General features: G+C 41.8%; 1 protein-coding gene across 1 annotated transcript in view; it reads left to right on the top strand.

Annotated features, from left to right (window-relative positions):
- Positions 1-7,972: 7,972 nt before the first annotated feature.
- The window catches only part of LOC128645577 (keratin, type I cytoskeletal 19-like), a 73,038-nt gene continuing 65,815 nt past the window's right edge, over positions 7,973-15,195 (top strand). Inside the window, exon 1 of the mRNA XM_053698655.1 lies at positions 7,973-8,406. Within this exon, the coding sequence (XP_053554630.1) occupies positions 8,017-8,406 (390 nt within the window). The 5' untranslated portion in view covers positions 7,973-8,016. The remainder of the gene's footprint in view (positions 8,407-15,195) is intronic.

The following is a 15,195-nucleotide window of genomic DNA, read 5'->3' as shown; positions in this document are numbered from 1 at the left end:
AACCCTTAAATTTGAGTAAGCAAGGACCTCCTTAGGTTAGCCAAGAAAATCACCAAGCCCTCTTCAGACAAGTGAATGCTGTCTGGCCTGTACAAATGCCTTTTGTCAGCTGACAGGGTCTTGTGTCTGACTACAAACCCCCCCAGTGGCCATGACCACTTTACCCAACTCCCTATTGAGCGCCTTGCTACAATGTTTGACCATCCAATTTTAACTCCCTGAAAAGTCGTTGCTTACCAACGAATATCGGATTTCATGGCTGTGATAAGGTCCAATGCTGGGGCAGACCCTAAATAGTTACCCTAGGGGTGCAGTATAATTATATGGGATCTTCCCCATCTATGCAGGGCCTCTTGAAGTAACTGGGGCAATTCGGTCCCCTGTGACCCAGCCATCACAAGGACGACCGAGAAGGGGGAAATTCGAATTGCTGTCCATCTGGAAGGGATAAGGCTTTGATGGAGGCCCAGTGAATAAAGGAGTGCCCCACTATCTATACTCTAGAGGGTCATTTGGAGACACCTAGGATAAATGAAGACAATTATAACATTGTTCCAAGAAAGTGAAACACAGCATGCAATAAAAGAAGGGGGAACGAGAAGGAAAACCTGGACAAGAAAAGAAGAAAGGCATGCAAACCAATCAACTACCCATGGAGGGGCAAATATACACCTTATAACACTGGGATTTCCAGCGCCTCAACCTCTTTATTGCCTCCACGGGCCAGCCTAGGGCCGCAGTACTAGTGGCAGGTCTGATACGAAATGAATGTGGAGCGGTCTTTGTTGTAACAAGACCCGCCAAAGCTGCTTATTTGGATAATACCCTCTGGAATTGGTATTTTGACAGGTCTTCATACACCAGAAATTGCTCCCGACCTACTGGTCTGACCTCAATGTAGGATTTACCCAGTGCCACTGGGCAAACCCCCCTCACCGCTTGTGCCGGGAGGGATAGCCATGTCTCACGAGCCTCCTCGATCTTTGATTGAGGCACGAAAATCAGCAGAGACTCCTCCGAGACTCTGACATGTGACACTTTTTGCATGCCTTTTCTGCAAGCCTGCTTGGAAGGGGATACAAGCTCACTGACCCGCAACGCACCAAAAAAGGCTAAAGCGAATGCTAGACTGAAAAGGTGAATCTCGAAATCCCCCGGACATACCTGCGTCAGGCACCCAAAAAGGTCCTGCAGGCGCTGGGCTGTAATAGGTTCCCTTATGTCTCACTGACATAATTCTAGCCTACCCCAACCTTTCACCACATGGCTCACTAAAAACATCCCAGAGAAATCAGGCAGACCATGCATCTTATTAAAGATTGCCAACGCTGACAACCTCCCATGCACTCCACCTTTTTTAACTTCTTCATTCCGCAAACGCAGCAGCCAGTCTAACAAAAGTCCTTGTGAACTATCAATTAGTGGAACTGACCTTTCGCAACAGAAAACTAAAGACTCTTCCCAATGATGTGTGTCTTCCAAGTTGCCGGGGCCAAAGATGCCCGTACTAGAGGCAAGACTGTGTCCCATCTTCTGTGATCTGCCAAATGAGAGGAGAACATGGGAGACCCTTAGCTGCCACCATCGGTACCAATCTCCTAAACTGCGCCCACCAAAACCTAAATATGCACCCGCTACCACGTTCTTAACTCCAGGCACGTGACGCGCCTCAAAGTTAATATTTAGCAGCAAGCATTTGAGTACTAAGTAGCGCAGGTACTTCACTACCATCCAAGACAAAGCACATCATTTATGAATAGCAAAAACAACGCTCATATTGTCGGACCAGAAAATTATGGAGCAATCCTTCAATCTCGCTCCCCACAATTCCACAGCCACCACAATTGGAAACAACTCCAACCAAGTTTTTTGTAAGCCAAAGTGCTCACCAGCTAACAGGCCATGGCTTGGCGCCATGCACCACCACCTGCTGCTGTCTCCACCGCCCAATGCATTAACGTGCTAAATGTCTCAAAGTAAGCACAAGAGACTGAGCAGCCCATCTGCAAACACCTGTCCACATAGTAAGAGCCCTCAAATTTGATGCCCATCAACCTGAAGGAAGATGGATGAATGGGGTGTAACCGAAAAGCGGATTTGATATCCAGCTTTGCCATCAAACACCCATACCCTACCTGCCTCAACAAGCTAAGCACCTGGTCGAACGACTGGTAATGAACTGAACTAATCGCTGGATCAATGGCGTCATTCACTGACTGACCTTTAGGATATGACAGGTGTTGGATGGGCCGAAATTTACCTAGTTCCTTCTTCTGTACCACCCCCAAAGGGGAGACCACCAAATCGGGAAGAGGCAACCAGGAGTATGGACCCACTATACACTGCAATGCCACCTCTTTACCCAATTTGTCCCTGACTACCGCAGGATGCTCGCTAGCAGACCGCAAATTTCAAGGCTGAAATGCCCCCAGGACCAGAGATGACACTGGTATAATCCATAATCCCCCAAAAATCGTTGTGGCTGCCACCTTGTCCGGGTAGGTGTCTAGCCACAGTTTAATTGCAGCCAGGTTCATGGGTGTTGGGTCCTTTGCATGCAACAAAACCTCTGCCAGATCCTCTGGGTCCTGCATTGTCCTTTTTTTAGTTGCAGTCCACACCTGGGTGGGGTCCGCTGTAATACAAACAGACGTGGTGAAAGGAACAGCTGCTCCCTTTATCGCACTGTTTGTCGCTAAATTTCCAGCATTCCCTCCCTTTTTGCCGAACACCCTGCGGGATCAGACCCGCTGCAGGCGCTGGGTGTCCGGCTGACTCATTGGTTGCTCTAGACCCAACCTCACCCAGAGATGCATGTCCATAGCCCTGTACATTAGCATGGGGTTACCAGACAGCTTGCGACAGAACTCCATGTCATAGCTATGCCACAATCCTTCCCTGTATCTAGTATAGACATAATCTATCGTGTCCATGTACTTGATAATATCTATGGCTCTATCTAGGTGATGTTCTATGTAGAAAGATGCCACAACCCGAAAGCAGCACAGCCATTCAAGATAGTTGTCTGGGCGCTTTACATTCTTGGGCCCTGTCCCATCCTCGTTGTGCTCCTTATCCCTGTGAACCTCTATTGAGAGCTCAAATATATTAACATATTTGGTATCCCTTATCTTAGCAACCACTTTGGGATTTAAGTGGGCATGGAGCAATGGTAAAAAACAAGGGTAGGAATTCCCTCCCATGGCAATCCTCCTAGGGGGAATGACAGTACTCCCTCCTTGGACTGCCCTGTAAGGCACTAGAGGCCCATCCACGCTACCCACACTACTTCCCCTATTGTACCCCATTGCAGGCTGCCCAATCTCCTGTGGGCCAGGCAACGCTGCACTCTGGGATAAACCCCCCGAAGCTGCGGCCCCTAGTGCTGCCACCCCCGCTGGGGGACCCCGCTTAGACGTTAATGCCCTAAGCATCTAGTACATCCTCCTCTGACCCTTGGAATTTATCCCCAGCGAACGCCCACTGTCAGAATTGGAGTCGCTGCTTAAACCTGTCTCTCCCCACTGCTCAAAAGGTACCATCTCACCTTGCATCCCAGAGCTGGGCCCGCTGGCCAATGACACGGGAACCAGAAGCTGCCACCCTGAGAAGAAACTGCCACGGATGTAGCTCCTGAAGTAGAGGGTCCTGCAGAAGCTGCCATGACTCCGGAACTAACTGCCCGCACCTCAGGAGGAGAGAAAAAGGAGATGGGAGTACCCAGGCTTGCAGTGTGTGGACCTACACTACCTGCACCTCCCCCAGCTGCTGCAGCATCTGCATCCTGCATGCTTTCACTCATGCTCACAGACCCTACCTGATGCTCCGGGGTGGATGTAGCTACCAACCCGGTCGCCAGCTGCGCTATCTGATTCGCACTGCTCTGCACACCCATGCTCCCATCTGCCAAACCTAACTACTGTGATCTCAAAGCGCCTGCTTCCTAAACTCTGCCCCTCAAGATTGCTGTTGCTACTTTAACTGCCAGGGCTGACCGCTGAACAGGACCCCTAGGCCCCCCCTTACCCCACCGGCAGCTCTCGGTACTCCCATCTTACCAGTGGGCATAGGAGAGGCCCTTCTCTTTGTGCGCTGTACTGCTATTCTCTCAGTAATGACACCGGAAGTGACGTCATCGCCGCTCGCCTGGAGGACTGCCGAACCGGAAGTTAAGGGCCCGGCTGCCATGCTGCCGTGGCCCACACTTCTGGTTGGGCCTAGTAATCCTGGAAGGATGGAATGGATCCTGCAGAGGGGGCCATAGCCCCAGTCGCTCTCCCGGGAACCACCGCGGTCGGGATGACTCTCACCAGGGACACGACTGCTGACAAGGCCTCTGCTGACAAGGCCTCAGCCAACAGGCCTGTCAGCACTAAAGAGGCCTGTATTGCACCCTCCGCCACCGGAAACCCCAAGCCCTGACTGGGAACCGGCAACGGGGGAACAGGTGCTGCACTAACCGCTGAGGAAGGCTGGGAAAACAAGGAGGGGGTACCGGATAGAGGGGGAGAGGGCTCTGGGCCTAGCCCATGGGAGGCAGAGACTGGATTGGTGTCCCCAGGGGGGCAGAGGTGGTTTCAGGAAGAGAGGAGACTACCACCAGGGGAGAGATGGAAGGGGGGGGGGGAGGGTTAGAAATGGGTTCAGACCCCCCTGACTACTCATCTGTTTCTCTGCAGATGACACTCAACGTGCAGGAGACCCTGAAGACTCCCTGAAATGGTTGGGCACTGTTGTGGATCTCTTGGAACACTCCATTCTGCATATAGTTGCAGAAAAACCACTTGAACAAACTGGAATAAAGAGGATGAATACAGGCCATCATTTGCTTAAATAGTGAGTACAAAGGTTCACCCCTTACCTTGCAACAATGTTGGAAGGTAACACTCACACTGCTAGATCCCATGTCAGGCAGTGGGTAAGGCCCTTAATACATTCCCTGCTGACAAGCAGCCCTACACTATCAGTAATCACAATAAATTATTATTAAGTGATATAATTATAGGTTATTACCTTGTTTATATATCTTATAAGGTGTTTTGAAATTTCACCAGCCTGCTTTTTGTTTGCTTGTTTGTTGGTTTTGTGGCTACTAAAGTAAACATTAGATTCATAGTTGAAAATAAAAATGGTATTTTGTGTTTTATATTTGTAATATGCTTTTCTTATGTCCCTCTGTTTATATTTCTTAGATTTATTTTATCCACCCTCTGTGAATGTAAGTTCTCCATCTGCATAACTTAAAGAATCACATTTATGTATATGTGTATATGGGTGTGAATTTGTATTTGTGCATCTATGTACGTGTGTTTCTATATGTAGCTAAATATGTAGATAAATCTATACTATGGGGCCGATTTAACCATGTCTGGCGGACTTGATCCAATGCAGCGTATCATGTCGGCCAGACATCGCTGAATGCGGACAGCATACACTGTCGGCATTCAGCATTGCACAAGCAGTTCTAGTGAACTGCTTGTGCAATGCCACCCCCGGCAGATTTGCGGCCGCTAGCAGGGGCTGTCAATCAACCCGATCGTATTTGATCGGGTTGATTGCTGTACATCACTCTGATGTAGCGGATCCAGTTAAGGAGCAACGGTCTTAAGACCGCTGCTTCTTACATGCTGTTTCCAGGGAGCCTGAAGGTTTGCGTGGAAACAGGGCGAGTTGGCCCCATTCGGGGCAAAGTAAATCGACCCCTATGTGTGTGCCTGTGCTTATATAGGGGTATGCTAAAAACTGTTTGTAATTAATTTAGAATTTGTTCATTGTTAACTGCAACTTTAAAAATTAAATTTCCCAATCTCCTGCTCCTCCACATGAGAGTTGTCACTCAGAGCCTGATGATCATAATTTCGAGGTGGAGCACCTTTTTGGAATTTCGCCATGGGACTCAGATACAGATTCTCTAGAAACTGCACTGCCTAAAAATATATTACTATGAAAAACAAATAAAAAAGAAACTGGATGGAAGGTAATGGAAGGTAAGTTCTAAGCAAAGCTGTGTTGATAAATATTGTACTATATAGTAACTACAGTACATATCGTCAACATTAATTAATTTCCTTTAATTTTTGAAGGGGTTAATACTTACCTTAATTCCCTCTGGATGAATCCCCTTCTAGCCAAAGCCCCGGCCATGTTCATAGGAGTCTTAACGCACTCGGCTCCCAGGACCTGCACTAAAGTTAGTGCAGGTCCTGGGAACTGAGAGCATTAAGCCTGCTATTATCGTGGCCCAGGCTCTGGCAAGAAGAGGATTGGGTTAGTGCACTCTCCAGTGAACAAAAGGTAAGTAAAAAGTTACAGGTGAACTTTTTACCTACAGCTTTGAACATTCACTTTAACAAAAAAATTATGTAAACTTTTAACTAAAATTCAGTATTCATTTTGTTTTAAACTGAACGAATACAGAATAGTACAGCCACCAAATATTCAGGAAAACGAATTTCCATTAATATTCGGTGTGAAAATTTCATCCGAAACTAAAATTTCTTGGCTGCACATCTCTAACATTAGTAACTACAATACCATTTAATAAAGATACATCTTAAAATATATTAAATATTCACACTGTTCCACAGCTGAATCTTGCAATAAGAATGCAACAGCCTAATGTATATTAAGCTGTCATAGAGATTCAGTACTATATGACTATGTAAGGCATGTGATTCATTTAGCTAGTAAATTCCTACTATGCCATAGTCATATAATAAAAACTTATATTACATTTCTCACTCTGTTTTGGTCTTTTTAAGACCTTTGTAAAAACAAAATTATATGTTGAACTCAGAGCTGTCAAAACCTTATGTAAACTGAGATAAGAATGATCACTATTTTAGTGTCTAACACGTTTGCGAAAAAAAGGCACTCAGGTGTATAGGAAGAGAGTCTGTGATAGTGACAAAAATATGTCACTGAGAATCTAAACTCTAATATTTTTAAAATATTTTATTCATTTAATTTATAGAAAATAGTTTAAGAAATATCCCACCAATATTTCATAAATATCTTATTAATAAACCGTATTCAGGAACATAACAAAATTATCTCTGTATTTAAAGGGACAGTGTACAATATAATTGTTATTGTTTTAAAAGATAGACAATCCCTTTATTACCCATTCCCCAGTTTTGCATAACCAACACAGTTATATTAATATACTTTTAACCTCTGTGATTACCTTGTATCTAAGTATCTTCTGACAGCCTCCTGATCACATGACTATTTATTTATTATCTATTGAGTTACATTTAGTACTGTGTTGTGCTAAGTCTCAAATAACTCCTCGGGCATGAACACATTGTTATCTATATGGCCCACATGAACTAGCAGTCTTTTGTTGTGAAAAGCTAATAAAAAAGCATGTGATAAGAGGCTCTCTGCAGTGGCTTAGAAACAGGCAGAAATTTAGTGGTTTAAATGTTATAAAGTATATTAATATATCAATGTTGATTGTGCAAAGCTGGGGAATGGGTAGTAAAGGCATTATCTATCTTTTCAAACAATAACGATTTTAGTGTAGACTGTCCCTTTAAATGTATACAGTTTCCAACAGAACAAAGTGCATGTTTCAATATTTTGTATGTTGTCTAAAAGAAACAGGAATGCATATCTGTTACAATATGACCAAGGTAGTATGTGGGTGCTGCAGAAGTCAAAGGTTTAATAAAGTAAATATATGTTAGATTTAAATAACATGCTCTTGATAGTAAGAAATGCCAGCTCAAAGCAGATCAGCCTCCACCTCAGACACACCTTATTAGTATAATAGAAAACAGGGTTAAAAAAAAAAAAAAGAGAGAGAGGCTCAGTTGTTATTCAAAATAATAACACTGAGATGCAGGGTTGAGCAATAGGAAACATAGTTAATGAGATGACACAATCCTATTTGCCTTGTTAGGCAACTCCCACTCTGCAAGACATAAAGTAAGCTTACAAAGTTACAGTTGTATTACAGAGCCGGGAGTGCAGGGAGCTGAGGCTTGTACAAAATTCCTAGTTAACGTGACAATGAGTTTTAACTCTAGCAGTTATCTTTCACAGTATATGAATGGAGGTCTGTCTCAGACTAAAGGAAATTACAGCTCCTCCAGTATATATAGCGGGACAGGTGGACATGGGGGATGCCTTTCCAGATCCAAGTCCTTTTCATCTTCTGGTCCAGGAAGCCACTATGAAGCCAAGGATTACGGTGAAAGCTTTCTGTCCAATAACAAGAAGGAGACAATGCAAAACTTAAATGACCGTCTGGCATCTTACTTGGAAAAGGTGCACTTTTTGGAGGAGGCTAATGCTGAGTTAGAGCTAAAGATCCAGGACTGGCACAGCAAAAGGGCACCAAAAAATAACAAGCGAGATTATAGTGTGTATGAGAAGGCCATCTCAGAACTGCAAGCACAGGTATGTGGTGCTGCTTATCGCTACTAAAGCAGAATAAAGATATGTCAGAGTCACACATGTCAAAACTCTCTAAATATTCTATTTGTTATATCCACTATAACAAATGCTTTCAATGCTTGTGATATCCCATTAAAGTGACCAGCATATAGAGAGTGCCCCTCTGAATTGAGTGAATCAACTCAAAAGAAAATCATAAGAATTGAAGAGATTGCTTGATGCATTTAAAGATGTAAAATCATACAATATGACAGCAGAGAGGCTTGTTCCTTCTTGCCTAACCATTTAATTGAAATTATTTGAAATTGCTTTAAACATTAGTATATTATAAACTAAAAGCATGGTTTTCTCGAATTCCTGCAGCCTATCCCACCTATATGTACTGAAGCAATTAATATATGATTGTCAGCTTCCCCATCTATAGCATAATATAAACCCACGCTAGTCACATTATACAGGATAAAACTGTATAGTCTAAGAAACTACATTTAAAATGTCATGAAGTTGAATTCTATAAACTGGAAGTGACAATAGACTGAGTATTGATATAGAAACCTTTAGGGAAACATTATGATGAAGAATATATTTGCTAGCACAAGAGATTTTGTAATAATTTGAAAGGTAACAGGCATAGAAGTCATTTGTGAACAAACTACTTTCCTGACAGTTTAGCAGATCAGCTTTCCAGTAGAGGTGGTATTCACAGACTTATGGAATTCAAGAAAGTATGAGATATGGACAAGGATGTCTAGAAAAATAATTAACCCTAAATTCTCAGAGAAAAATATCAGATTAGCCTGTAGGTTTTTACTTGCTATTAAATGTGTTTATTAAATAAGCAGATTACATATTTGATTGGAATTGTGTGACATTTATAGTAGTTTAGAGCCATCTCATATAACTTATTCACAATTATTGTAGCCACAGTTAACTTAGATGGAGTGTACAACTGCAAGAAGTAGGAAATTCTTCAGCAACCCTCCCCTTTACCTTTGAGCATGTATTTCTGTTCATTCTTTTAATGCAATTAGAATGTAGGACTGAAACATTCCGTCAGTAGTAGAGTCATCAGTAATTGCATCAGGACCAGTCTAGCACTATAGATGGGTAGTTAGTCATTTGAATTCCTTAACTTTATAAACATTTTGCGAAAACATAATTACATTTAGGATCAAGATTCAATATCAACCAATAAAATTAGACACATTTTAATAAAATAAATATCCATAGGGGGGTTTCAGACTTTTTAGTGCTGTGTTTTCTGTATATATCTAAATTACAGCTGGCTTAAAATGTTTTCTACAAAATAGTTTGAAAAGTGATTCAAACAAGTCATGCCTGACTTAAAATCTCTGTGTGGATGTAACATCTAGTAAGCAATAAACTAAGAGGCTGAAAGAAATCCATTAAAGATTCCTTGTGATCAGTGATAATTTAATCAAGTTAAACATTAACAAACCCAGAACACGCTGTTTTGTTAATAATATATCTGTTTGTTGTGCTCTTCTAGTTAGCATTTTTATGAAAAGTGAATTAACAGGGAAATAAGGAACACAAGGGGAGAGTGTATCAAATCACCTTGTATTACCGGTGTTTCTGGTAGGAATAGGAGATGTGGACAATGATCCTTGAGAATATGACATCACATCAAATTAAGCAGAGGGTGGGACTACACGAAGAGCTGTGTTACTCCAGAATGGATAAAATAAACCTTGTTCTAAAAGTCATAGCTTGAGGAAATAAACACCGCAATGAAAGTGACATTCAAATGCAAAATAAGCATGTGTTTAATTGTTACAGCATGATATATTTGTACCAGTGTTCCTTGCTGTTTTCCCCACTAAAAGGGGTTAAACACAAAGCTAATTGGTGGATACAAGTGTGCCCTGATCTTCACTGCTTCCTGTGGAACTGCTGTGTGTTATAACTACTGAATTGGACTTAAAGGGATATAAAACCCAAAAAAGGTTATTTTGTGTTTCAGACAGAGCATACAATTTAAAAAATAAATAAAATCCAACGTACTTCTATTATCAGATTTGCTTTATTCCCCTGTCATTTTTTTGTGGAAGAGATACCTAGGTAGGTTCCTAAAGCACTACTTGGCAGGAAATAGCGTTGCCATCTTGCATATGGATAATATTCTTGCAAACTTGTGACACACTGCAAGCGGAGCGGTGCGCAGCGTGTAGATGCGTCGGTGCGCACTCAGTGTGTCCTGCCTTTTCATCTCTGAGCACTCTGCTGCATCAGGTCGTGTAGCTGAGCGCTCAGAGATGAAATAATTGAACTTCAGAAGCGATGCGAGGCGGTGCGAAGCAGCTACATCACCTCGCGCCGCATCGCTTGCAGTGTGTCACAGCCTTTATAGTGGAACTCCTGAGTTTATGTCCATGCTTTTCAACAAAAGATATGAAGAGAACAAATAAAATTTGATAATAGAAGTAAATTAGAAAGTTGTTTAAAATGACTTGTTCTGTCCTAATCATGAAAGAAAACATTTAGGGTTTCATATCCCTTTAAGGTATGTGTTTAATCGTATACTGTAGTGCAAACAACATGCTCTAGTAAATTTTATTTAATTAACAGATGTAATATCTTAACAGTTTTATGACACCCACAGATCAGTAAAAATAACTATTGCCTTGTCCTGCAAGTGACAGTGTTGTAATCCTTGAATGTGGTTACACATTGTTTGTATAATCCGTATTATGACCTACAACCTTTTTATATTGTATTACTGAGTTTGAGAATTATCAACAAAATAACACAAAGAAACATAGAGTTTAAAGTCAAATATGAACTGCTTAGATGTTACTATGGCTACCTGAAGACTATTCCATGTAATAACTGCAATTTGAGTATGATGTCTAACATATTTGCATGGATATTTGTTTTATGACATTTTTTGTTATTAATGCAGATCTATTTTAACCTTTGCTCATAACATTGCTTCAGATATAAATAGTTATAATAAGTTAATGACATATGAGCTAATTAAGATCATCTTTATTAAACCAGTTAAAATGGCTACCTCTATGGTCACTATTTTCTGTCATTGAAATAAGATAATTACCCAGAGTTTTTTCACATAGTTTAAGCCATTTATCTCTCAGCAGCAGTTATTAATTACAGAATTTTATGTAAATAGGAAATATGAAACTATAAAAATCTACCTCACATTAAAGGGAGATTGATAGTCCACGACTCATTTACCTAACAACCATTTGGAAAAAATACTTTGCATTCCACATACCTAAATACATATTTGTCTAGTCATAGGGACATTCTAATGACCAAATAACATATCTAAATTGTTACATGTAATTTTTACATTGATGATCTGATAAATCTATGTGTTTACCACTGGGAGGTGTTAACATTACATTCAATTACGGGCACAAATACAGTAGTATGGTTACTACCCACAATGCTACTGTTTTTCCTTCCTGTGTCTGCATCTCTCTTCAAAGCCATTCTCCTAGTTTAACATATTACAGATGCTGTTTCGTGAAGCTCTGCATCTTCATATTGGATGCCACCCACCATTTAGAGCTAAAACTGCAATAAATGTAACACTTATACACTGTTTTGTTCATGCTAACTCATGGGGCCAATTTATGATGCTGCGAATGCAGCAGTTTCCGTGCCTTCAAGCTCGCCGGAAACATAAGTTAAAAAGCAGCCACCTCTGACATCGGACAGCAATTATACAGATCAGATACGATCGGGATTATTGACATCCCCTGCTAGCGCCCTATTGGCCTCTAATGTGCAGGGGGCGGCATTGCACAAGCATTTCACACAAAATGTATGTGCAATGATAAATGCCGACAGCGTATGCTGTCGGTACTTATCGATGTCAGGCGGACATGATAAATCGCCCCCATAGTATGTGATACAGTAGAGTCCGTAATCAATGAATGTGCACTACTTCCACCACAGAGTATGAGAATACCTTAAGTCCAAGATACTGGTGAAAATGAAGATGTAGAGCTTCACCAACCAGTACCTGTTAGTAGTAAAATAGGAGGACAAACAATAGCATCATATTAACAATGTCATTGTGCACACCAGTTCAATGGCACTTTAAACATCTCATGATCCAGCCAATCACCTTCTGTGTACTGCTAAGGAGATGAGAGGCAACATCCGAGCAACTTTACCTAACTATTTATTGATGATGCAGACCATTAAAAAAATATAGATCTTTCCTATGGGCTATTAACTTTTATGTTATAACAATGTTTTTCCACCCAGGGTATAGTGTTAACCCTTTAGATACACGCTGCCCTCTCAAGCACCTTTACAATGGTGAAGTAATTTTCATATTTCACATCTTCTACATGTAAAAGCAATGACAGCCATATCTGTACACCAACATGCAGCTGAGATATGTTGTTGTGTCAGCAATTATATGGCTATGAACCTCTCAATACAGAGCAAACTGATGATCCTAACAAAACCAGCTTCAAAATACAGGTGAATAGTTATGAGATCACCTTTTTATTGCATATATTTTATGAACACCAGAATCAGAGACAACTAGATAGTGCCAGGTCTGCTTGCTTGGAAAGCAAGATATCCCAGGATTTAGCTAAGCATTGTGTGTACACACTTCTACTCATGGGTGACAGGATAACAAACACTACCCTCCCACTTACTGTAGCTCTATGTTTCTTGTTGTAACCTGTTGTAAGCACCTGTTTAGGTTTTTACACTATAATATTTGCTCTTATGCTCTGCAGTCACACTCTTGCATGGGCCACAGTAAGAACACCTATCCATTACAGTAGAGAAAAGGATAAATATTGTACAAGAAATAAAATAAATGTTCTTTTAAAATCAGGTATGTGACACATCAGTTTGTACTATGCATACAGGGAGTAGTATTGTTTGCTATGAGACAGGAAGCTACTGCACAAATAAAGAATTTGATTCCAACTATAAACCACTCAATTCTCCAAGAGTCCATTTGCCACAAAAACCTGCCAATCCTATGTGACCCTTTGTTTTCATTAATAAAAATGTGTCCCAAATAATTTTGAACCAGCTTGCTGTATTTCACCAAATCTATCCCTGAATCCAAAATGTATTTTGTGTAATATAGTAGTACTTTTATTATCCTAACCCAGAAACTCGGCTGCAATGGATCTCCAGCTTTTTTGGTACATATACCTGAAATCATTTTTGAAACTCAAATGCCACCCAGTGTATCATTTACTTAAAACATAAAAATCAGACATGTGATATCCTTTATTTTTAATTTAAACGCTCAATCTCATATTTCCTTCCTTTAAAAAAAAAAAAAAAAAAAGAAAAACAACTAAATCTTACATCCACACATTGGGCCGATTTATCATATGTCGGGCGGACATGATCTGCTGAGTGGATCATATTCGCCCGATATTGCTGAATGTCAACAGAATACGTTGTTGGCATTTAGCATTGCACAAGCAGTTCTAGTGAACTGCTTGTGCAATGCCGCCCCTTGAAGATTCGCGCCTGCTAGCAGGGAGTGTCAATCAACCTGATCATATTCGATTGGGCTGATTGCTGGTCGCCGCCTCAGAGGCAGTGTACCAGTTAAGGAGCAGCGGTCTTAAGACCGCTGTTTCTTAACTGCTTTTTCCGGCGAGCCTGATGGCTCGCGTGGATACAGCTGCATTGGGGCCGATTGACCGCTTGGTAAATCGGCCCCCTAGTCTGGGCATCACATCCAGGCCTAGTTTCCCCCCAGGACGATGCTGTGACACACTACTGTATTCAGACAGTACAGGGAGTGCAGAATTATTAGGCAAATTAGTATTTTGACCACATTATCCTCTTTATGCATGTTGTCTTACTCCAAGCTGTATAGGCTCGAAAGCCTACTACCAATTAAGCATATTAGGTGATGTGCATCTCTGTAATGAGAAGGGGTGTGGTCTAATGACATCAACACCCTATATCAGGTGTGCATAATTATTAGGCAACTTTCTTTCCTTTGGCAAAATGGGTCAAAAGAAGGACTTGACAGGCTCAGAAAAGTAAAAAATTGTGAGATATCTTGCAGAGGGATGCAGCACTCTTAAAATTGCAAAGCTTCTGAAGCGTGATCATCGAACAATCAAGCGTTTCATTCAAAATAGTCAACAGGGTCGCAAGAAGCGTGTGGAAAAACCAAGGCGCAAAATAACTGCCCATGAACTGAGAAAAGTCAAGCGTGCAGCTGCCAAGATGCCACTTGCCACCAGTTTGGCCATATTTCAGAGCTGCAACATCACTGGAGTGCCCAAAAGCACAAGGTGTGCCATACTCAGAGACATGGCCAAGGTAAGAAAGGCTGAAAGACGACCACCACTGAACAAGACACACAAGCTGAAACGTCAAGACTGGGCCAAGAAATATCTCAAGACTGATTTTTCTAAGGTTTTATGGACTGATGAAATGAGAGTGAGTCTTGATGGGCCAGATGGATGGGCCCAAGGCTGGATTGGTAAAGGGCAGAGAGCTCCAGTCCGACTCAGACGCCAGCAAGGTGGAGGTGGAGTACTGGTTTGGGCTGGTATCATCAAAGATGAGCTTGTGGGGCCTTTTCGGGTTGAGGATGGAGTCAAGCTCAACTCCCAGTCCTACTGCCAGTTTCTGGAAGACACCTTCTTCAAGCAGTGGTACAGGAAGAAGTCTGCATCCTTCAAGAAAAACATGATTTTCATGCAGGACAATGCTCCATCACACGCGTCCAAGTACTCCGCAGCGTGGCTGGCAAGAAAGGGTATAATAGAAGAAAATCTAATGACATGGCCTCCT

This window comes from Bombina bombina, chromosome 1, assembly GCF_027579735.1.
Source record: "Bombina bombina isolate aBomBom1 chromosome 1, aBomBom1.pri, whole genome shotgun sequence".
In the NCBI taxonomy this organism is placed as follows: domain Eukaryota; kingdom Metazoa; phylum Chordata; class Amphibia; order Anura; family Bombinatoridae; genus Bombina; species Bombina bombina.
This window is presented reverse-complemented; position numbering and strand designations above follow the sequence as displayed.